Here is a 24,288-nt window from a genome sequence, read left to right on the forward strand (position 1 = left end):
AGGAATGAATGTGACTATGCTCCAATAAAACATTATTTACAAAAATAGGAGGTAGGTAGCTTGCTGATCCCCGCTTTAAAGAATAAATGAAAGAAGATGGGATTGGGAGGGAGACAAACCATAAATGACTCTTAATCTCACAAAACAAACTGGGGGTTGCTGGGGGGAGGTGGGATTGGGAGAGGGGGAGCGGGCTATGGACATTGGGGAGGGGAGGCGAACCATAAGAGACTATGGACTCTGAAAAACAACCTGAGGGTTTTGAAGGGTCAGGGGTGGGAGGTTGGGGCAACCTGAGGGTTTTGAAGGGTCAGGGGTGGGAGGTTGGGGGAACAGGTGGTGGGTAATGGGGAGGGCACGTTTTGCATGGAGCACTAGGTGTTGTGCAAAAAGAATGAATACTGTTACGCTGAAAAAATAAATAAAATGGGGGAAAAAAATTCAGGACCATAAAGTTTAAATACTATAGTAGCTTCCTATCACTCTTAGAATCACTATTAGAATAAAATCTGAATTCCTTATCTTGGCCTACAGGGTCCTATAAGATCTAACCCATATCTGTCTTTTCTTCATCTCCTACTATTTTCCTATTGACTTATTTTTTACCCTTTTTTGGAATTTCTCAAATAAATTCAGCTTTCTCTGTCTCCAAGCCCTTGCTATTTGCTGTTTCCTCTCCCTGGAATGTTCTTCATCCAGATTTTTGCATAGGTCATTCCTCACGTCCTTTTCTCAAAAGCTACCTGTTCAGAGAATGTTTCACTGACACTCCAGCTTCCTTTCCAGTCCCCATGACTTTTGTTTCTCTTCATAATATTTATTATTATCTGAAAATACATCATTTATTTGTTTGTTTATTGTCTCTCCACTAAGAAGTATTTCTACGAGACAAGGATTTTGCTTATCTTGTCACTTTATCTACAGTAACTAGAATAAGGTCTTGTAAATGGCAGATGCCTAATATCTATCTGCTAGATCCACGAATGGAAATGAAAGGATTTTAGAAAATGTAAAGTGCCATCCAAGTAGCTCTTATTATTGTTTTCGGAGAGGGGATACGAAGTGAAAGCAAGGGAAAGATATGAGTAGGATGTTGGAGGAAGATCACTGGCTTACAGTCATGGGTTTGATTCCTTGGGCAAGTGTCTAAGTATCTGAGGTACTCCGCTTCCCTTTACCTAAAAGAAAGATGCCAACGTCTGGAAGTAGGTTCTAAGGATTGATGAGGTAATACCAAAACAAATAAACGAAAATCACAGGAATTGATGCTGGGTCATTCACCAAATTCTCATTTTTTTAACTGTAATGATGTGTAGTGCTTGAGATACTTCTATCAGTCACACGTTTTTAGAAACTAAATTTAACCTAAAAGAAAGGTTTACATATAAAGGTTTATATATATATATACATGTGTATATATATATATAAAAGAAAGGTTTATATTTATTTTCAAATAATTTTAGATATAAAAAAATAGTTGCAAAAATAGTACACAGAGTTCCCATACACTCTTCACCCTGGAACTGAACTTTCTGAGTACAGATTTCTGTGTTTCCATTTGTTAAAAGAAAAAGAAAAGCAGATTCATTTAGGGCCTAAATAATATCCTAGCAGCTTGGTGAAGTAGTACAATTTCTAATATTTATTTTTAGGGAAGTGTCTATGAATTGAAAAAAAATTCAGCTTATCATGTAAAACAGATAAAAGTCCCCGAGAGATTATGTAAACTAATGGCCAAATGCATCAGGTCTTTTCTTCTCATTCCTTAGGGGACCTGGAGAATTGTTAGCACTGTCACAGTGTATCCATTTTAAACAAAGTCAAACTATTTGCAAGTTTCTCTTGGATAGATTAACTTGATCCTTCTCTAAACACAAATAGAAGGCAATATATCCAAAACATCTCATGCTTGAAGGGGTACTTGTAACACCAGTTCTATTTAGTTGCAATGATGCATTCAAATACCACTAGGTAATGCAACTGCTCAGAATTGCTGACAACACATTTGCTGCTAAACAAATAGACAATCAGTTGTCCCAGGTTCTTAACCATTCATGCCATCCAAACTCTTTGAAAACCCTCACTTCACTTGCTGATAAGATCACTCACTCATCAACGGCTGTCTTTAAATGACCTTTTATTAAGGATATTACAGAATAAAGTGTGACTGAAATGATGTCAATATAAACTTTTACACGAGGGGATGTTTATGTAGTAGTCAAAGCATGTATCTCAGCAGAATTCTCTTCAAAAATGAGATTCATAATTTGAACAGAACTGCTAATAACCTTAAAAGTTTTTCAGCTTATCTAAGAAAAACATAGATCTCTACCCAGAATTTTACATTAATCAATTTTAAAAATTTAGCCAGAGCACCTAGGACATTGATGAAAAAAGAATGAATAATATCCAAAATATCTATTAATCCAGTGAGGAGAAAAAGAACTAAGAAACAACAACAACAACAACAACAACAACAAAAGAACTAATAAACAACATGTTCTATAGACCTATATAATTACAAGATAATACCATATGTAATAAAATAGATATGGGAGATTAGATACCTTTTCTTCAGGTATACTGTAACGCACATTTTCCAAAAATACTGCTGTATTTTCCACATTTGTATATCGTAAAAGAATATGAGCAAAATCTTCTTCACTGATAGTGTTCATCCCATTAGAGTAAGAAAGGAATTCTATTTCTAGGACTTCTGTCTGTAGGTTATCCATGAATCTATGACAAAAATATAGAAAGAATGAATAAGATAAATGAAGAGTGATGACAACAGGTGATACTTAGCCTCTCAGGGCTCTGGCTTCCTCATCTGTAAAATGGGGGAAACAAAAGACCTTGCAGGGTAGTGATGAGACTTAAATGAATTGTGTGGTGCCTTGTGTTTACTACAGAGGACACTATATCCATGCTTATCACTGTGGCTTACTGCGACAAAGGAGTTGGTAATGTACTTTCTTAGGAATATATAGGAATATACAGGAAATAATCAATTTCAATATCCAGGCATTTCGCATCATTCAGTAACTTCCCATTACACTTATCAACTAGTACATACGTACTGATGAAAGTGCTTGTTTGTTAGAGAGAGCATCTTCAGCTAGGATGGAATCAGTGAAGAGATGAGTATTTCTGAAACACATGATTCCTAAAGACCTTTCTCAATTTAGCATGTTAACATTTTTTAAAACAAACATAAAATTAAGCTCACCTGTAAAAATCTTCAAAGTTGAGTTCAGCTTTTCCTTTCTTTCCAAAAAAGTGTACAAGAAGTGTAGTATCTGTTACTAAACTTGTAATGTCATCAGCACGCTTAAAAAATCACAATTTAATGGTTAGCTGCAGTAAACAGGGATACCCAATATCCCTCAAACAATTTTATCAACATATAAATACCAAGAACATGAATATATTAACATTAGAATGAAAAGCATAAGACCGTATTAATAAATGCCATTACTGTTAAAATGAAGTTCAATGTTTGAAAATAGAAATATGACTGAAATTGATCTTCATCCTAAAAAACTTTAAAGATATGACTATATTTTAGGAAGTTTTCAACCTCCTCAAATTATGCATATAGAATACTTGTTTTAAATTATCTAAAATTGTTGAAATCTTTTAGTAATCACCTAGATGTTTTATCTTTAAGTCCTTTAGTTTGGATTTTCTTAACCTAAAAAAATCAAATTTTTAAAAGGATGTTCAAAAGAGGTAAATTCTTCAGATATATGAAATATATGGGGCTGACAAAAGAATGGTCTTAACCTTTACAAAATAGTTGCCTTTCAGTATGATACTTTCCTACTAAATTCCATATTTATGATACTTTAAATAGAAGTACTATATTTTGGAAGAGAAACTATAGTACTATTATTTTGGAATTTACATAATCTATAATTTTTTTAAAAGAAAATTCTTAAATTATTTTTTGAATGGATAAGAGATTAATTCCAGAGGACTTTTTCCTTCAAGTTCCAACAAGGGTATTCTTAAAATAACTTTAGTCTAGTCCTTACAACGCTTAATGGTCTATGAAAATAGTCCTTTCCTTTAATGTGACTATATAGATTTCCTTTTCTTTTTCCTCCCGCTCCTTCCATTCCCTTCTCTTCCTCCTCTTCTTTCCTCATTTCCTTCCTCACTTGGCCATTAGCTCATATCTCATTATATACATTATAACTCATTATAAACTCAGGTGCAAAAATCATAAAATTCAAACGATTTTAACTCTCCCATATGTAATCCTGGGAAATGTAAGAAAAAAAAGAGGCTAAATTATGATTAACATTTTCTGTATTTAGAAAAAAATTAGCTGGGATGACTGGGTGGCTCATTTGGTTAAGCGGCTGCCTTTGGCTGAGGTCATGATCCCAGTGTCCTGGAATAGAGTCCCATATCGGGCTCCTTGCTCAGCAGGGAGCCTGCTTCTCCCTCTGCCTCTGCTTGTGCTCACTCTCTCTGACAAATAAATAAATAAAATCTTAAAAAAAAAATTAGCTGTAAATGTCCATCCAGAGGTACATATCTGAAATATTACTTCTTGGCCAGGATTCTGTTTCATAGAAAACATAAGAAATAAAAAGTATATACTTCTCTACAAAGGGTAAGTCGTGTTATCTTACCCATCTTCCACATACTAACTTTTGGTAATCTTTTTGATTCCTTGTAAACTCTCTTCCCAATATTTCATAAACACAGATATTTTATCCTTCATAACTTTTGTGGGATCTTTATTTCCCTTCTCCCTAGACCAAATATTAACTTCTAATGACTAGTTTGGCGTTATAAAGACTATGTCTTGTGACTGGTCTTTTTCCCTCCTACGTGCCTTTTAATCCCTGTTTTTAAGTGGTCTCTTTGCTACTTTGATTACTCAGGTCTCTCTCAAAATCTCCAACATGTACGGTATCTTCTACTTGAACTTATAATTACTGAAATTCCTTAGTAAATTGTGTAGTCTTACTTAAGTTTTTTTGGGGGGGTTGGATTTTCTCAAGTAAGCTCTAGCATATAACCTCCTTAAAATTGGTTTGAAAGAGCTCTACTTAGTTTAGTTTGCTGACAACTCCCAAGTATTTTCAGGAGTTGGAATAACTTAGAAGTTCATATATATTCCCTATAAAATCTCTAACTTCTTCAAAGATCTGATTGCCAAGGAGAAAATAACACAACCTGGAAGCCAGGTGTCACATATTATCTTTTAAATATGCCTTCCTAAACAAGCTTATAATGGATGTTGAGTAATACCAGTGGTACCAGCCTTTCAGGGCTCGGTATGTGACAAGAGACTAGGATAATTTTGAGGAGTGCTCAAAAGGCACTATTACTTTCACCAGTAGCTTTATGTTGAGGAGGCAGACTGCTGTAAGGAGAGGATTTAAAATCAGAAGACCTGAGTTCATGGAATTTTTTTACCTTTAGCTTCCTTATCTGTAAAATAGGCATAAACCTATTAATTTTGAAGATAAAATTAGAGTACGAGTGTAAATGAAGCATACAAATGTTATTATTGGCAGTCACAAGATGCTTTGGAATACAGCATTAAGACCTTTGGGGGAAAAGGAGATATCTCTTTTAATTATAAACATTCTTTTGTGATTGTGTATGATCAAGCCTAATCCATTATTATCCATGGAATAGCTTCAGTAAGTTGGGGGAGAAATATTTGGGAAGGCATGTCTAAATGGAGCACAGGAGTGGAGGTTCTACCAAATCAGCAGTCAACAGTAGGAACTGAGGTATCCATCTAGAAGCTAGAGGACTGGAACATGGGGGAGAGAGAAAGTTGATCAGAAGAGGGGCCATGGTGTTTTAAATAAAGTTGCTGACTTCACAAATTAGCTATGGGGTGGTAAGCATGTAAGATGACTGAGCTCAAGAGTAAGCTTCCTGGCTTTGAATCCTGACTTTTTCCTTATTTGTTAAGTGACCGTGGGGGAAGTTAATCTCTCTGGAGATATTATTACCCAACAGTACCTACCTTAAGTGAGGATCAGGTAATACATGTAAATCATTTAGTACTATAACTGGCATATTTTAAACACTCAACAAATATTATTACTTATTTTTGTCAAATCAATATATTTTAAGAAGTTGAAAAAGGACTAGACAAGTCAGAGAAGATAATAATGTTGAAGCTTAATGCAAAAAAAAAAAGTTTACATGGTACACTTTTGCTTCCTTTTTGTTAACTGGAACTACACATATGTTATATAGATCTGGAAAAAATATGCCTTCATGATGGGGCGCCTGGGTGGCTCAGTGGATTAGGCCGCTGCTTTCGGCTCAGGTCATGATCTCAGGGTCCTGGGATCGAGCCCCGCATCGGGCTCTCTGCTCCGTGGGGAGCCTGCTTCCTCCTCTCTCTCTGTCTGCCTCTCTGCCTACTTGTGATCTCTCTGTCAAATAAATAAATAAAATCTTTAAAAAAAAAATATGCCTTCATGAGAGGTCATAGGAACATCGAAAGTTAGTGAACTCAGGTAACTAATTATGAAACTTTCCTTCAGTGCTGTGATGTCTTTTACCTCAAAACCTAACAGAGCAAAATGAGATGGCTTTGTTTTATACAGGTTTTCAATAATGACCTCATTCTTCCAGTTTTTCTCATGCCCACTGAGCAGAGCAGATCTTCGTTTACAGTCTTTCATCATCAAAATCTTATTAGACTTAGGTTGCACTTATCCAGATAATCCAGATCCACAGAGGCATAAGTAACAGTTTGACATTAGAGAAAAAAAAAATTAGAAAATGGAAATGGTGAAAACTTTTCTCCCCCATTCAATGAAATAGAGCACTGTTAGGAGTCACTGAAAACCATACCAGTGTCCTTAGTATCCTAACAGTGTTATATAACTTAAATCACAGGGGAGTTGGGACAAAAATAGAGACTTTATCCCTTTGATTCTTGTGCCCATTGTTAAAATAAAATGAATTCAGGTGTTTTCATAACAAAGCAAAGAAAACGCCACAAAAGAATCCCCATGGGCCATTTACATGAAAGGCCCTTATCTTTGTTGTGATTAAAAATTACTTTAAATGATTTCATCAAAAATAAAATAGTTAAATAAATTTGAATGGAATTAAAAGTATGTAAAAATGTTATGATTTTTAAGATAACTTTCAACGTATTTTTAGTGATACGAAGGGATAATAATCACATCAAGCTCTATTCAAGGAACAGGAGGGAGGGAAATCAAATCGATTTCTAAGCTTGCTTTCTAAACAAATTTGAGTCCTGAAATACTTATATAAACAATGCTATGGTGACATCAGTAGTAACCTATAAGGAATTTCAATGAGTTGTAACTTAATTAAAGTTAATTCTCAATTATCCTGTCTAATGTAGGAGGGTAATAAGAGATAATCCCCAAATAATTATTTTATTTTAGAACACAATATAAGTTTTGTTTTCTTCTTCCTTCTATCAGATTTACTTTCATGATGTTTCAATGAATTCATTAATTGATTTAGTAGATTAGGATTATAATGTGGATTGATTACAGCCAATGGTATGCTAGTAAATTAGATCTTTAGGGGAAAAAGCCTGATTTGTAGTGTTTGCTAGTTTCTATGGCATTAATACTTCTATCAGGACCACTCTCAAGTACCAATGGGATGTCACGGATGTTGAGGTAGGAAGAGATGTACAGAATTAACTCTAGGAAGCCATAAAAACCAGCTCCCACATACCTCTGACAGAGTTTACCTCTTCAGAAGGTCTTATGCATGCCATCTTATCTCTAAGTGTATGTAAGCGCTAACTGGTCTTCTGATATTAAATCTCCCAAGATTTGAATTAAATTCAATGTCAAATTGGTGGATTGTGTCTAATTGTGAGAATTTCTAGCAGAGTGAAATTAGATTAAAGACAGGCTGGATGTTGAAGTAGACAGTCTAGGATGGAGATAGAGCTGTGATATGACTGTTAGTTTGAAGCTAGGTCTCAGCTAGTCTGTAGGACTCTTGGGCCAATGTCCTCTTATTTACTCTTATTTTTAGGCGCTGATTACTATGTGCCTGCATAAGTGATTACAGAATTAAGTACGCCTGAAATACCCTACATGAAACATCTACTACCACTTTCTGACTAAAAAATTGTTCAAATTTAAAAGGTAATTTTCAAAAGTTAATTACTCGTCATAATTACATTGTATTTACACATCAGAGGTAAACTGGAGAAAGGGCAAAATGCTTTGTTTGGGGATTTTAAAATTGAAAACAACAGACAAAATTAACATTTCCAAGTATCTGTCCCAGTCTAGAGATGCCAAGTGAGTAACACTACAAACAGATAACAAAAGTCACACCTGATTCCAGTTTACTTCTCTAGATATTTTAGGAATAATTTTTAGAAGTCAAACTTTAGAAAAAAGAAATGAGACGCCAGCTTCAAAGAGAAAAATAATGAAAAATATCTCAGTATATACTGAAAAGTTCTTTGTGGTAAGATTGATAGTAAGGTTCTTAAAAATTCATAATAGGATATCTGAAATCGTGTTTAATGTTGAAGGCATAGTCCATCTTTTAAAAGGACAAATCCCTAAAAACAAAACAAAACAAAACAAAAACCAGAAATGAAATGACAAATCCCTAGTAAGAACAGCAAGCTGAGTGGACAGGGGAGCAGCCTACCCGAGTGCAGCAATAAGGCGCATGTCTCTATGGAATTCAAAACCAGTAATGACTAACTGTCGGTCTGTTCTTAATGTTCTATGTGCTGGCAACCCAGAACAACGTCAAGTTAAAATATTCCTCCTCCCTTCCTTGACTGACTGCTCCTACCATACCTCCCTTGCTCACACTTGGTAAACTATACAAGAGTAATAATAGGAAATTTAATGTTTGAATCTACCATAACTCTAAAACACTAGCTGTCTTTCACCAAGTTAAAAGCTTCAGCACTTCATGTAACATGGCAAAATTATAAGGTTAAAAGATTCAGTGAAACTGTAAAATAGTATTCTTAAGTTTCCTGAAAGTGATCCTTAAATTAAAAACAGCGATATTTCTTTTTAGTTAAGTTGGAAAGTCATGTTTTCTACAACGAGCAAGCTGACTTAACATAGACTGTCACAGGTCACCTCACAGCCCCTGCCAGCACAGCTGACACACTCGAATATACCATTTACATACAGAAATTATTGCTTTACTGAAGAGAATGGAAAATATAAAATTATTTTTGGTTTCATCATTGTAACTCTAAAATGAAGCGAAGACTAGTTTAACAAAATGGCAAGTAGTACAAGGTCCTGGTTGAGGTTTAATGATACCTCTGCGAGGTCTGAAAAGAGTGCTTGGCTTGTATTACGTCTCAGTGTATCCCAATAGCTTCTGGAGACGAGTTCCTCGGCATCTGTTTTAAGTACCTGTAGAAGTTTTAAGAAGTACATCTGAAATCTAAAGAACAGTCACAAAGAATGATAATTTATACACTTTTAAGTCTCTTCTAGCCAACCTTGAAAAGAAAACACATTAGCTTACCTGTTTTGTTTTCTGCTGTGCACAACAGTATTATATTACGTTGCTGGTAAACCCAGGGTATTTTCAAAGGTGAAATGGTATATAACCACTATTTCCACGTACAATGTGGCTTTGTCAAAAAGAATCACATTCCTCAACCCTCCCCCGTGCTATCTACTGCAACATGCATAACTTCTAAGAAAGTGTGAAACAAAAATTTTATTCACACCTTATGTGAAGTAAATTCATTTGGACAATGTTTTAGTCATTTTGTAGCAACCTATAAAAATCATGCTTCATTTAAAAATCAATGATTACTGGCCAGTGTACATCACATCAGTGCATCAAAGAAAATGACCACATTCATATGTAGAGACATAAACTTTAAATTAATCTAAAACTTGTCAAAAAGAAATACACCAGTTTAGGTTAAACTACTCAAAGCTACTCAGGGGTTTGCTAGGTATGTCTCCTGTGAATAGATAAGGTATTTTCTAACCCTTTGCAAAGAAGGAACACCAGTTTCTGTCTTATTGGCTAATCTGAAGAAGGTGAGATCACAATTAAGAAGGGCAGTCTAACCTTCATGTGAAAACATAAACTATAAGCTTAATTTGGGTCTCTGTAAACAAACATAAGTAAATGCAGTTTCTGTCAGGATTCATCAGGGAAGATTTCACTGGTTCTGAGGCGTTGTATTTTGGTTATTATGAGAAGAAAATGCTGCATGATGTACGGAGGAGTGAGTGTCTAATGATGAGGAGAACTTTTATTTCTGTGTGTGTTAATTTTTAAGTCTGGTGCCACTAACAAAATTATAATGTGTTCGGGGGTTATTTCAAAAAACTAAGCTTTAATTCATTATTATTAATTAGAAAAACACTGCCTATTGCTCATATTTTAATAAAATCTTAATAACAAAGTACTATTTATCAGGAATCACTTATATAAACATAGACATACTTATTACCATCAGTGTAAATGCAGCAATATGTTAGAGAATCCACTCAACACCCCCTCTAGAAATAAAACAAGCTTGAACTACAGCAGTTTTAAGCCAAGTAAAATTAGCTGAATTTAGACCAAAGTTCATTTTTTATATAAGAATGGTAGAACCTCAATAAATGTTAGCTAGATTAAATACTCTGCAAATATTATCTCAATATTTTCAATTTGGATACATTTTTTACTGTAACTGAAAAGGTCAGTATAAGATAAAGAAAGGGGTGGTTAAACCTGTCCAACTAGAAAACCCCGCTGACTACACTGTTATTGAAGGGTAAGAGGAATGACGATTCACTTTGTGAAGCAATGCCTCCTTCCTTCTTCCACACTGGTCACCATCACCATTCACACACACTCACATACGTACGTACACACATCAACACTGATGACATCAGAAGGATGTTCACGACATATTAAGGGATAAAAGTAGTCTGACAAACTACATTGATATGGATCTCTATAGATAAAAATACATTTCTGAGCTTAGAAAAGAAGTAAATATATTTGGACATACTGATTATCTCTGGTGAGATTAGGATAGGTTTTATTTTATTCTTTTTGCTTTCTGATATATTAAAATATTTTAAGAATGTATATTTATCTATCAGGATCATATACTACTTTTTTCAATTAAAAAAATCTTCTTTAGAACATAACAGCTTAATAGTCCTTCCTGCATTAGCCCCAAAGATTAAATTATGATAGAATATATAACTTAATTGTTACAACTGCTGATAAATGTTGTTTTATCCAGGCAGTCTGAGAAAAGGAACAATATTCTCATAGCAACTATTGTCATTCTTTGTATTAAGGGAATAGAGCTCATGTATCAGTGATTTTTTTGGCATAGTCATAGATTCCTAAATATGTATCTGTTCAGGAGCGAGTCTTTAATTTTTAATGGCTTGGATGATGGAATTGAGAGTAAAATTTCAGAACATGCAAAACTAGTAGAAAACTTTAATATCAGAAATATATAACACAATATTTAAAATAAGCTTAAAGTAGCAATGAAAATCAGAACAGATTTTATAGCAAGAACTGCAACACAAATACAAAACCAGAATATACGCTTACAGACTAAGGAAAGACTGAGAAGGGAATGCCCAAGTATCACTAACTTAGCACTGTGGTAGCTGTGAAATGAATACTATTATGCTCTGATATGTAAATGCAGAAAAATTTACAATGACTTCCTGAAGTCTTCTCAGGGTCTTTGATTACTATATGAGCTTTAGGCCTCTACTAGAATGTTAAAGTAGGTGTAGACTTTTATTAAAAAAGGTTAAAGAAGACATAAATAGTTCAGAAGAACTTCAAAAATGGATGTCACAGGCAAAATGATGTCCCAAATGTACTGTATTCTGTAAGCTTGACACATTTCTTGCCCCCCCACCAAAAAGAGAGATACACTATAGTAAAATTGCAGAATACCAAATGCAAACAGAATCTTAAAAGTAGTAGAAAAAAAAACAAGATTAACTACAAAATAATAATTGGACTCAGAGCTGACCTTTCAATTTCAGTAATAGAAACTAGGAGACTGCAGTGATATAATTTGCTGAGAATAAATGTCAACCTACAGTTATAGATATAGTAAAATTATCTTCCCAAATAAAAGCACAGACAAATAAAGAGAAAAAAAAGAATTCATAGAAACAGAACAGATTGGTAGTTGCTAGAGGCGGGTGGGAAGGGGGTGGATGAAGATGGTTAAAAGGTACAGACTTCTAGTTGTAAGATAAATAAGTCCTGGGGATGTAAGGTACAGCATGGTGACTATGGTTAACGATACTGATGTTGGAAGTTGCTAAGAGAGTAGATCTTGAAAGTGCTCATCATGAGAAAAACAATTTGTAACTATCTGAGGTGATAAAGGTCAACTAAACTTATTACGAAAATCACTCTGCGATTATACACCTTAAACACTATAGGTGTTATATGTCAATTATATCTCAGTACAACTGGGAAAAAATAAGGGCAGAATGAAGATAATTCTAGAAAGACCCTCACTTGAGAATATGCTTTCTGAGATTAAGATTGTAAGAATTAGGAGAGAATGAGATTAAAAAGGAGATTAAGAAAGGGCAAATATGTAAGTAATTCTAAACTAATACTGATGGTATATGTTTAAAAAATCTAATTTATGGGATTAAAAAAAAAGACAAAAACAAACACTGTATAAACTCAAATATCCATGCCAGGAGGGGAATGAAAGCCTTCAAAGCACTATAATACTATTTTTAAGGAAGAGGTTACAATATAGCCTATCTAATAAGACTTCATTATTTTGAGGCATCTCAGTGGCTCAGTCATTAAGCATCTGCCCTTAGCTCAGGTCATGATCCCAGGGTCCTGGGATCGAACCCTGCATTGGGCTCCCTGCATAATGGGAAGCCTGCTTCTCCCTCTCCCACTCCCCCTGCTTGTGTTCCCTCTCTCACTCTCTCTCTCTCTGTCAAATAAATAAAAATCTTTTAAAAAAAGACTTCATTAAGTATACTTATTAAGATTTCAAGAATAACTATACAAGATACAGAAATATGGTGTCTTCTAAACTAATAGAGAAGAAAATAAAAAGAATAAAAACAAACCTTAGTTAATTCAAAAAGGAAGGTAAGAAAGGAGAAAAGAAAAGTATATAGAATGGCTAAAATCAATCCAAATAATTTAATAATCAGAGTAATGTATAGTGACTGAATCTGTCAAATTAAAAGGTAGAAATTATCAACCCACATAAAAAAGAACCAATAAAATACACAAATTATATGTTTTTAAAAAAGACATGTCAAGGATGCCTGGGTGGCTCAGTGGGTTGAGCCTCTGCCTTCGGCTCAGGTCATGATCTCAGGGTCCTGGGATCGAGTCCTGAATCGGGCTCTCTGCTCAGCAGGGAGCCTGCTTCTCCCTCTCTCTCTGCCTGCCTCTCTGCCTACTTGTGATCTCTCTCTCTGTCAAATAAATAAATAAAATATTTTTTAAAAAAAAGACATGTCAAGATATAAGGACAGAGACTGAAAAAGATGTGCCAGGCTTCTATTAATGACAGCACCAACCTTCTCATTGAGAATAACTGAAAAAGCTGGACAAAATATAAAACAGTTATATCTTCTTAAAAGCATCGTAAAGACATTATTGCCTCTGGTACTGTGTCAAGTGACGGTATAACAGCAATGGTGGGTAAAACTGCTGGTGCCTTAGTATGATGACGGCAGTGGCACCAAAGACCAAAGTCACTAGATGCTTCAGTTCCATATACACTCACGTTAAAAAAACAAAAAATTCACTTAAGAATGCACTTGCTGAAAAATAAAACTTACAATTTTTTAAATTAACCTTTGAGCACGCACCTTTTTAATTTTCAGTATGATGAAACTAGAAGCGTGCATAAAGCACTTCTGAAGTACAATGGTTGTCTCGAGAAAAAGTCTTTGTGCAAGGGTTTGTGTTGCAAGGTGAACTAGTCAATTCTTTCGTGAGCTGCTATTTTTACTTAAAAGAACAATATCTAGAGAAAGTAGTTATTCAGACTTTGCTATTTGGTGGGCATTTTTCTGAAAATGAACCAAGTGAGCCTGTCACTTCAAGGGAAACAACTGGTAGTTATTTGTTGCAGACGCATCTATGAGAACCCAGCTGTCCTCTGTTAAATCAGATATTAGAGATTCCCAAAGAATGTGAAATACCACTCTCCTCACCATGTTGTTTATTTTTCATAAAATATATTTAACTTGTGAGTTTATTATTTTTAAATGGAGTAATACTTTTAAATTTCTTAGTTTTAATTTCTACTACGGTCAATACAGATACAACCAACATAAACAAAAGCTCTTTTAGCCCTCTCTAACTTTTCAATAATGTAAAGGGATCCTGAGAAAACAATGTTTGAGAACTGCTGCTTACAGCAATAAAAGTGCATGACCTAGGATTGGATATAACCGTGCACATGAAACAGACAATCATGATGGTTGTGTTAAAGAAGAATAGAAAAACTCATTTAATATGATCCCAATCATATAAAGCACAAAATGTGTAAAACTAAACTATATTGTTGGGGTGCATGGATGGCTCAGTTGATTGGGTGTCTGCCTTCGGGCTCCCTGCTGTGTGGGGAGTCTGCTTCTCCTTCTCCCTCTGCCCCTTCCCCTGGCTTGTGTTCTCTCTCGCTCACTCTTTCTCTCAAATAAATAAATAAAATCTTAAATATATATATAAAATCTTAAAAATATATATGTAAAAAAATATATATATATGGCTGAGGATGCATTAAGTAATTAAGTAGGTGGTAAAACCACAAAGCAAACCAAAGAAGTGCTTTACACAGAAGTCATGACTGTGTTATCTTTTGGAGGAGAGGGAGGGATTATGATTAGAAAGACCTAGGAAGGGGCATTTGGGGGCATGGCAATGTTTTATTTATTGATCTATATGAGGTTTAAACTTTTATTATTAATTTTATATTTACATTTTAGTTGTAAGAAATTCCTGAACTAAAAAGTGCATTTTAAAAATAGGGGAAAGTGGGGCGCCTGGGTGGCTCAGTGGGTTAAGGCCTCTGCCTTCAGCTCAGATCATGATCCTAGGGTCCTTGGATTGAGTCCCGCATCGGGCTCTCTGCTCAGCGGGGAGCCTGCTTCCCTCCCCCCTCCCCCCCGCCTGCCTCTCTGCCTACTTGTCATCTCTGTCTTTCAAATAAATAAATAAAATCTTTAAAAAAAATAGGGGAAAGTTTCATCCTTACTAAAGAATAGAAAATAAAACTAAATAGAAAATAATATAAAATATTAATAAAAATAAAATTGGTATATTTATTTTGACAACTATATTGATTTTAGGCAAAAAACATTTCTAGAGATCTAAGGAGAGTATATAAGGGAAGATTCAATTCACTAAAAAGATTTAAGAAATGTATATTCTTATAGCAGGTAATAACAATGTTTCAAAATATATAAAACTTAAAAATAACAGAATGACAAGTAATTAACAAATCTATCATTGTAATGTACAATTTAACATACTAATTAACATATCAAGCTGACAAAAATATTAATAATGATAGAGGTTTAAAACACATATTAACCTGTTTGGTCTTATATGTAATACAACTCTGTATCTCAGTTGGAGAATACACATTCTTTTCAAACACAGACATTGTTTCAGCCCATAAAAACAAGTCCTGACACACGTCAAAAACCGTATAAAAACTGGCACATTTCTGACTACAGTGGAATTTGGGTAATTAAAATAATCTTTAAAAAACTTAAAAAAATCATATAGGACATTTCAAAATAAAATGTACTTGACTTTGCACTATTTATTCTTTTGAATTCTTTATACTTGTTTTCATTCCTGTGGCAAGATAATCAAGAGCTGAATATGTGAGAAATATGGAAAGAATCATGGTTATTTAGAACAGAAAAGGCTATAAGGTAACTATCTTCATGGATATGAAGGAGAACGCTCAGCCTTACACTGTAGCAAGAGATAATCGGGCATGAGACAGGCAAAATCTACTGTAAGAGTGATTAAATTTTCTAACAGGCTTTTACAGAGGCCACAGAATCTCTCTGGAGTCAAAGTTAGGAGGGTCCCTGCTGTTCCTGAAGGAACTTTTTCCTAAAGGTAGAATCTTAGGTTATATTCAGCTCCATGTACTGCATTCACATTAGGTACTTTGGCAGTCCAGGAGGTCTACAATTTAGGAAACTAGCACATAACCATCAGTTAATTTGTAACACTGTACTAATATATTTGTCCAATATGTACATTACAGTATTCTATATAAATTTCAGGCCAACTGAATTTTTTTCTAATTTTCAACAAATTTCTCTTGTTTGCTTGCATTTTTTTTTTGAAAATGATTATTCCTTTCTGAGCAAAATTTTTTCTGTTAGAGGAAAAAAAAGCAGTTTATGTAATCAACTAAACCCTAAGGGAGTTGAAAAGTCATGCAATCCATTTAATAAGACTGTGGATAAAAATGACATCAAGTTACACCACTTTAAAATATGCATTTTTATATTCTTAGATGGAAAAATATCTTCAGTTAACTAATAAAAATTTAAAAATTACCACAATAAAATGTAAAATCATATATTTACTCTACTATTAAATAAGTAAGCATAATGTAAGTGAAATAGGCAATTTAAATCTGTTTCTTAATATCATTCTATTAATCTCTGAGTGACTGCAATTTCTATATGTAACTTAAACTAGTACTAAGTTAGTACCTATTTCCTTTTAATGATAGTACTCTGGAATGTGTATTTTTAAATACCACATAGTCATCTACATGAAAATTATCTGAGTTTAAAGGAAAAATACAAAATGCCACAGTTGGAAAAATGGCTCATGCAATGACACATGAGATTAGAAGAATAAGTAATAAAGTCACAAGTATTATTAACATTTATTAAGTTTCAAAGGGCATATGGCATTATAATCTGTGAGATTTACTTTATACATTCTTAGAAATTTTTGAAATGATTAAAAGAGGGACATTAATATTTTTAAGACAATGCTAGACTTTTTTTAATTGAAAACAGTAGCGAATTTTGTAGTAAAAATTTAATGTTACTTGTAAGTTATCAAAACAATTAGTCATAAGGGTCCCATGGACTTGGCTTATTCTCCAACCTGTTCTAGGTCCATTCCTTAGGACTGAAGCAAGATACCCTGGGTTTATCTTGTGCCGAATCACCCTTCAGTGTATGTTCAAATCTAGAAGAGAGTTAATTTTTATAGTATGGAATTTTGATCAACTCTCCAATACAGGAGACAGCACACCTGGTTCAGAGTTGCACACTTATGACTGTAACACTTTCAAGCAGGATACTGTGTCAGTAAACCTGAATTCAAGGGCTCCTCTCAGGGGAAGTTTCTATAATTTGAAAGATCCTTCTAAGTGACGTAAGGATCCTTGGGTAAATTAAATGAATTGCACATGTTTACATTCAAAAGGGGCCATGGCCTATTCTCCGTTGTTTAGTAGCTGGGCTAACCAACAAGCTCTGACTTTCAAGGAGGGAGGAAAGAAGAAGAAAGCTTAGCATAAGAATATCCAGAAGATATTTGCAGGAACTCTCAACTTTTTCAAGAAAAGAAGAGTCTGAAAATCATAATCCTCTTTGAGAAATAACATGATACATTGATATATTAAATATATCAGGTATCATACCAGACTTTTGAATAGACCACAGGCAGTAGGCAGGCATCAAAAGTTTTAGAAAAATTTTGCAGAATACTAATGACTAAGAAGTCTTTCTATTAATATTCTCTTTATTAGAGTTGAGAAAAGACTTTATCAGATGGAGAGATCTAGTTCTTAAAATACCTGTGTTCTGCAGGAGCATAGCCTGAGAATGTGCTCCATAATTTGTATTTAACTCTTCAAATACTGCTGAAAAATATAAAGTTTTCATTATTTTACCAGAGCTTTTGGTGGTTGTTCACTCAGCTTTTCCTTAGTTTAACCTAAAGTTAAAGATACACAACGGCTCTGTAAATTTTAGTCTTCTCATAAATCTAGGAAGGAAATAGAAAATTTTGGCTTGGCTGCACCTTATTATATCCAATAAAGCCTAAACATTCTCAATAGCATATATAGCTGTATATAAAGAAATAACATTATCAGGTATAACAGGTGAGGGCTATTTACATAAAGAACATTTAAAGTATTGTACATACACTATTAGTAGGAGAATGGTATCCATAAAGTTGAAGACGCTGACATAGAGCACAAAGGGCCAAATGAAGTGTCACATTTCAGAATGAACCCAAGTATAGCAAAAGAAAAAAAGAAAAAGACGACAAAATAATCAATTAGGAAGGGCAAATCATTATGCTACATTCTATATAGAGCACACACACAATACAAGTGGGATAAATGTTAAAGATGAGTAGCAAAGTTTTTCAAATCTCATATAATTAAATATTAAATGATCTGTGCTTATTTCAACCATTTTCATTTTAACTTTCTGATCAACTACTGCTTTGAGTAAAACATTCCTCTGGAGTACACGGTTTTATTTAGACATGCTTCAGCAATTCTCTATGGGTTAGGGGAAAAATCTGGATATAGCAGCATGGCAGTGAAAATGGTATGAGAGATCTGGAGTGGAATCTTGTTCTGTTGTTAGTGCTGGGATCTTAGGCAAGTTAATGAACCTCTCTAAGATGGCTTTCCCGTCTGTAAATGGTATGATACTTACCTGACAGAAATCTCATGACTAAATGGGAGTAACATTTATAATGGATACAGCACAGAGTGTCTCGAGAAATGTTATGTTCCCTTCTTGCCTTCTGACGCATATACTGTGAAGTGGCTACATGTTTTAGCTCATTTAATCCCCATAACAATCCTATGTGGTCATTACTACTATTTATCCCCATTGTACAAATGAAGACTGAAGGCACAGGCAGGGTAGAGACCTGTTCAAGGTCGCCCACACGAAAAATGATAGAGCTAATATTCAGATGTTGAAAATATGGCTCATAAATCCGTTATACTGTCTCTCTAATGTAATCAATGTATTTTTACTATATACTAAACTTCAATGGTTTAAAAACTCAAAAATCACATCAGTTCAATTTTGCATTATTTAAAATGTGGCAACAATTAACAATAAGTTACCACTAATCATCATTATTGTTAAACATAGTAACAAATATTTGTAAAGAGCTATACTGTCTTAGAATGCTGTTTATTTAGTTTAGAGGTACACTAAAGATTATTTCTTAATAGCTTTAAGGAATAGTTTTGATAGCTAAATTACGTAAATAAATTTCAGGAGCACTAATTAAACTCTAAGATAAATACCTATGAGGTACTTTAGACCAATGACTCTAGTAAGCATTTCTTTACATATAAACAAGTTATACAATATGTTGTTTATAAATTTTTTATCTGTTCTTTAAAACAAGTCTCCTTCTCCATATATTTGCTAGAGAATGTGTCACTGACCAGTATGCATATGAAATTATACAATTTAGGGTATGCTGATATAATTTAAGTTTCATTAATTCAGATAGACTTTTGCTAATTAACCCAAGGTTAATGAGGTTTTACTATATTACTATTATGAGCTATTTGCATTAAATCAGCATTAACTTTACTTGGGCTGCAATAAAGCTCAGAATCAAGCTTCGTGCTGACACTAATTTCTCCCATTGTGGGTTGTCTGCTATCATTTCTCCCTTTCCTCTCTCCCTTTGTTACTTGACTTACGTATTTCAGTAAATGCTAATGATTAAAATAGTATTGTGTTTTTCTTGGAAGATCCACAAGTCCTTTCCTGGAAGTAATATAAATAAACAAATAAATAAAACAGTTAAATTTCTGAAACTATTGTAAACACTGTGTTTCAACTATGCTCAAATTAGAAAAAAAAGATTTCTATCCATTGAAACACGATCTATTCTATCACTGAGGTATATCAAAAGATTAATAAACATAGTTCAACTTCCTAAATAATATTTTATTAACAACTTGTCTATCCAGTTTAGTTAATCGATCAAATTAAAACAATTGCTTACTCTTTCAATATGCTATCTACAGAAAATAAAATTTATGAAGTTATTTAATTCTCTAATGTTATTTGCTAATATTCTAAAAAAAGGCATTTATGAGGCTAATTCCTATGGGATTTATTGATTATAATTTAAAAACCATGAGACCTAAGTTAGAGAATTCGTAATGCTCCTTTTAATTCCTGGCTAACATTGTATCAGCTCTTCGATTTTTTAAAAGTGTCCTCCATAAGCTTTGTCAAATTAGAATATTGAGGGTGGCTCAACAAATATTGATAATTATATCACAGCCAAATATACTATGAAATAATAGGTATTTCATATTCTGATAATCTGATTTTATTAATATAAATAAAAATATACCCTTCACCTATTGGAATTGAATATGGCAACATCTGCTACAGGTTTATAACCTAAGTTTTTAAAAAACTTAATACATATCCTTATAACAATGAAAATAATAAAAAACATTGCAACTCTGAAGTTAATTATTTGAATTCTAAGTAGATTAACTAAGTATGGCACAGGGTCACTAATTTGCAAAGGAAGCAGTTACATTTACATCTCAACAAAACTGAGTTTCTGCTATCCAAGTACTAGATTAAAAAATATGCTATAGTGGGTAAAAGTATAGTTTGGGAGCGGCCTAGCCATGGACTCCAATCTTGGCTTTGCCATAATTACAGATAATAAGAGAACTATTGGCAGATTAAATGAGAAAAGGCATGCAAAGCATCTACTACGGTCCCTCAAAGTAAGATCTCAGAACCTGTTTGTTACTTTTATTATATAAACCTGGGATACTGTCAGACCGAAATACGTGGGATAAACAAAAAGAAAACCGCTAGGACAATAGAGGGAAATGTTGCTTACTTAACTCTACCTTCAGAATAAGTTGAAAACATTACTCATCTGAGAAGAGCCTAAGAATTCAAAAAACATAATATTCCTTGTTTTTGCTTCAACATTCACACGGCTATAGTGCCACTAAATTCACTCACATGTGTAATTAAATCTTTGCAATTCACCTTTAAATTTTTTCATGCATAATGATCTGTGTTCATCTATCATATGATATACCCTTCAACTCTCATGGATAACAACAATATGGATGAAAATGATATAATGAGTGGGATTATGGACACAGATGTTTAATATCAATATTTGATATAATATTGATACAGATGCATAGAAATCTGAAGCAAATTTTCTACATAAGAACTTTAGAAAGTTTTCCTGAAAGGGACAGCTCCAAAGTTATAGACTTTAATCATTGCTTTTCAACATGAATAAAATAATTCTCAGCTAAAAAACCCACCTTAAACTACTATAAAGTATTCTTACCAGCATTGCACGCTTTTCTTCATCTCCCTTTGTTTCTCTCTTTTCATTTTTTTTCCTGAATATCTCTTGAAGCTGAAAGAGAAAGTGATCAAGAATCAAATATCCAGTGAGTTTCTGGGTACCTACTTACCACTCTGTGCTAGGTACATTCTAAAAACAAAGAATAAGCTTCATCTATGAAGAAGAGTAAAACTACTACAGATACATTTTCTGATACCAATTTTTTTTTTTCCTGAGAAGAAGAAAACACACACTTTGCTACTGGCAGCCTGTTGGTTCAATTAAACATACAAAATTATAGCTTTACTTTATCTCTAAGACATAAAGACAGGGAGTCTGTGACGCACAAATAAAAGAGATGAAGCCTACCGGGGTAGAAAGAACACTGGAAGGGAATTCAGGGACTCTGGGTGTGAGCCCATCTTCTCTCACATACTAATTTTATGATGATGGACAGGTCACACATCCCTCGTGAGGCTCTAATTTACTCATATATGAAATGAGGATGCCCTCTAAGGTCCCTTTCAGGTAACTGCACACTGTGATGAAAGCATGGGCTCTGCATATAACCCCTTGGGCAAATTACTCTAATTATCCGAGGGATTGTTTTCCATATCCGGAACATGGAGATAATTCCGTACTTTAGAGGAATATTTTTTCCTTCTCCAGCTTTACTGAGGTACAATCACCAGGTCTTGTAAGAATGCTGTGCAGGGTAAATATTACAGATAGTTACTCAGCACATTGCCTGCACATAGTAACCGCTCAAGAGATGTCAGTTGTATTTTCAGTATATTATTTCCTCTTTAAAATCCCATTTGACAAATGGAAGCCTAATCCTACCTCTATCACAGCTTTCTGGGGAGGTCATTGTTCTTGGCTGTATAACTTGAACAGCTATCTTAAGTCTTCATTTCATTTTCTAAGGCAATACTTGAAAGTCAAATAAAATGTTTTACCTCCCCAGATATGTAATAACACAAATACAGTACAAAGTCTGAATGATTTTGTTAACAAATACATTCATTTTCACAATTTTTCTTAGTGAAAAGAGTTTTTAGCAAGGGTCATTTATAATCATTTTATAAGAAGGCACAAGAATCATTTTAGATTCTCTAGAATCTAGATCTCTAGAAGGAAGTCAGATGGACTCTACCTCCTGCTTTCAGGAATTTTCTTTGCTGTTTACAAGCAAATACAAACAACAAACAAAAAACATCACTTATGAGGCAGCAGTACAGCCACTGCAAAGAGCAAACTGCAGCCCCTGTAAGAGCAGAGAAGGGAAACAAGTTCTAGGTGAACGTTTGTACCTCCCATCTCCAGAAACAGACAAAGGACATCTATACAGACACATTTCAGTGCACTGAGTTCCAAAAGTTATTCTTTTAGTTGATGGGGTAGAATATGACAGTGTTGCCACAGAAAATTTATTAAAAATTATTTAGATTACTAGGCCCATTTTGAAAATCCTAAAATACAGTTTTATGCTATCAAAACAAAACTATATTAAATGAAATCTGTTTATTTTAGGGTATTAGGAATATATGTCTATCTTTGCAGTGAAACTGAAAACTCTCACCTCCCCATCAACCTGAAAAGCACTCGAATGATGGGTCCTTCACAGTTTCAGGTTCCAATGTTGTAGCTCAGGGACTGTCCCCAGGCAAGGGCTACTTGGGTGTTAGAGTAAGCCATCTAATAGATCCCAGTAATTAATCTGCTTGGTTCCTTTTGAATACCTACTGATTATGACAAGGATTTTTGTCTCTTCCCTATTCTACCATAGAAAAGAATGATTTTATCGTTTCTCTTCCATATTCCAGCCTCTGGGGAAAATACTAAGTTGTTTAAGAGGTTTTGAGAGGGATTTTTAACTGCTTGTTACAAAGAAAAACAGAAAATAAAATGGCTATTTATATGCCATCTCTCCTTTTAACTAGGAAATATAGGTAAATACAGAGCTGAACATAAATGTTAAGGGTAGAACTTGTTACTGTAAGGATCTCTACTCTGGAGAAAAAAATTAGAATAGGCATTTTGCCACAGGTGCAGGATCCATGGTAGAAAGAAACAGGACAATTCTGGAAGGGAGAATGGCAAGATGAATGAGCCTCTGATGATGTTGCCAAACCGGCACCAAGCTACACGAGTCAGGGGAGAAAGACTGAAGGCACATACCTAAGAACAATCTTAATTCTCCTTACTTTAGTTCAAAGACCAGTGAAGGGAATAGCAAAATGAGGACAAGAATGGAATATAAGGTAGTCATGAACAGAAGAGAAAGGCAGAAAGAAAAATCACGGATCCTATTATGAGAAGGAAGGGAAGTTCCTGAGAGAAAGAGCTGTGGCTGGGGGCTGGCACGATGGGGTCTGAGCATAACTGAGCATATTCCACACCTCTGGGCTGCTTGTTATCCATCAGTGGAAAATGTGACCCACTTCGAACATTCAAAGACATGTAAACAACTATAATCATCTTTCTATAATGAATACAATTTATACCTTTATAATATAAAAATTATTTAAAGTACATGACACTATACTTCTTTATTAAATTAAAGTGAAAGCATAAATTTTCACTCTTCCTCCTACATTATTCCAAATAATGCAAAAACATTAAGTGTATAAATAAATATTTAATGATGACGCGCAGCATATAATATACATACCACCAAAAATTCCTTTTTATCCACCATCTCATTGCCATCAGTGTCAAACATGTTGAAAGCTATTCTAAAACCTGCATGTGGCTCTGCCAGAAAGAACAGAAAAGTACTTGTGAAGTGGAAAAATGTTTTTCAAACGGCGTTGTAAATAGTTAATTATACGCTGTACAAAAATGCTTTCTTTGACCAAGAAATTAAAAGCAGAAATTACAAACATTACTATTAATGAAATGTAATAAAAACTATATATGTATACA

The 24,288-nt window shown here is 34.0% G+C and overlaps 1 protein-coding gene across 3 annotated transcripts in view; it reads right to left on the bottom strand.

Annotated features, from left to right (window-relative positions):
• MICU3 (mitochondrial calcium uptake family member 3) overlaps positions 1-24,288 on the bottom strand; it is a 100,775-nt gene that overhangs the window by 15,176 nt on the left and 61,311 nt on the right. For 2 of the 3 annotated variants that reach the window (XM_045997346.1, XM_045997345.1), the window contains exons 6-11: positions 24,035-24,117; positions 21,361-21,432; positions 18,175-18,213; positions 9,294-9,389; positions 3,230-3,330; positions 2,568-2,739 (exon numbers count right to left, since the gene is read on the bottom strand). In XM_045997346.1, coding sequence (XP_045853302.1) covers positions 2,568-2,739; positions 3,230-3,330; positions 9,294-9,389; positions 18,175-18,213; positions 21,361-21,432; positions 24,035-24,117 — 563 coding nt within the window. The remainder of the gene's footprint in view (positions 1-2,567; positions 2,740-3,229; positions 3,331-9,293; positions 9,390-18,174; positions 18,214-21,360; positions 21,433-24,034; positions 24,118-24,288) is intronic. The other variant, XM_045997348.1, reaches the window with a different exon arrangement.

The sequence above is a fragment of the Meles meles genome, chromosome 2, assembly GCF_922984935.1.
Source record: "Meles meles chromosome 2, mMelMel3.1 paternal haplotype, whole genome shotgun sequence".
Lineage (NCBI taxonomy): Eukaryota > Metazoa > Chordata > Mammalia > Carnivora > Mustelidae > Meles > Meles meles.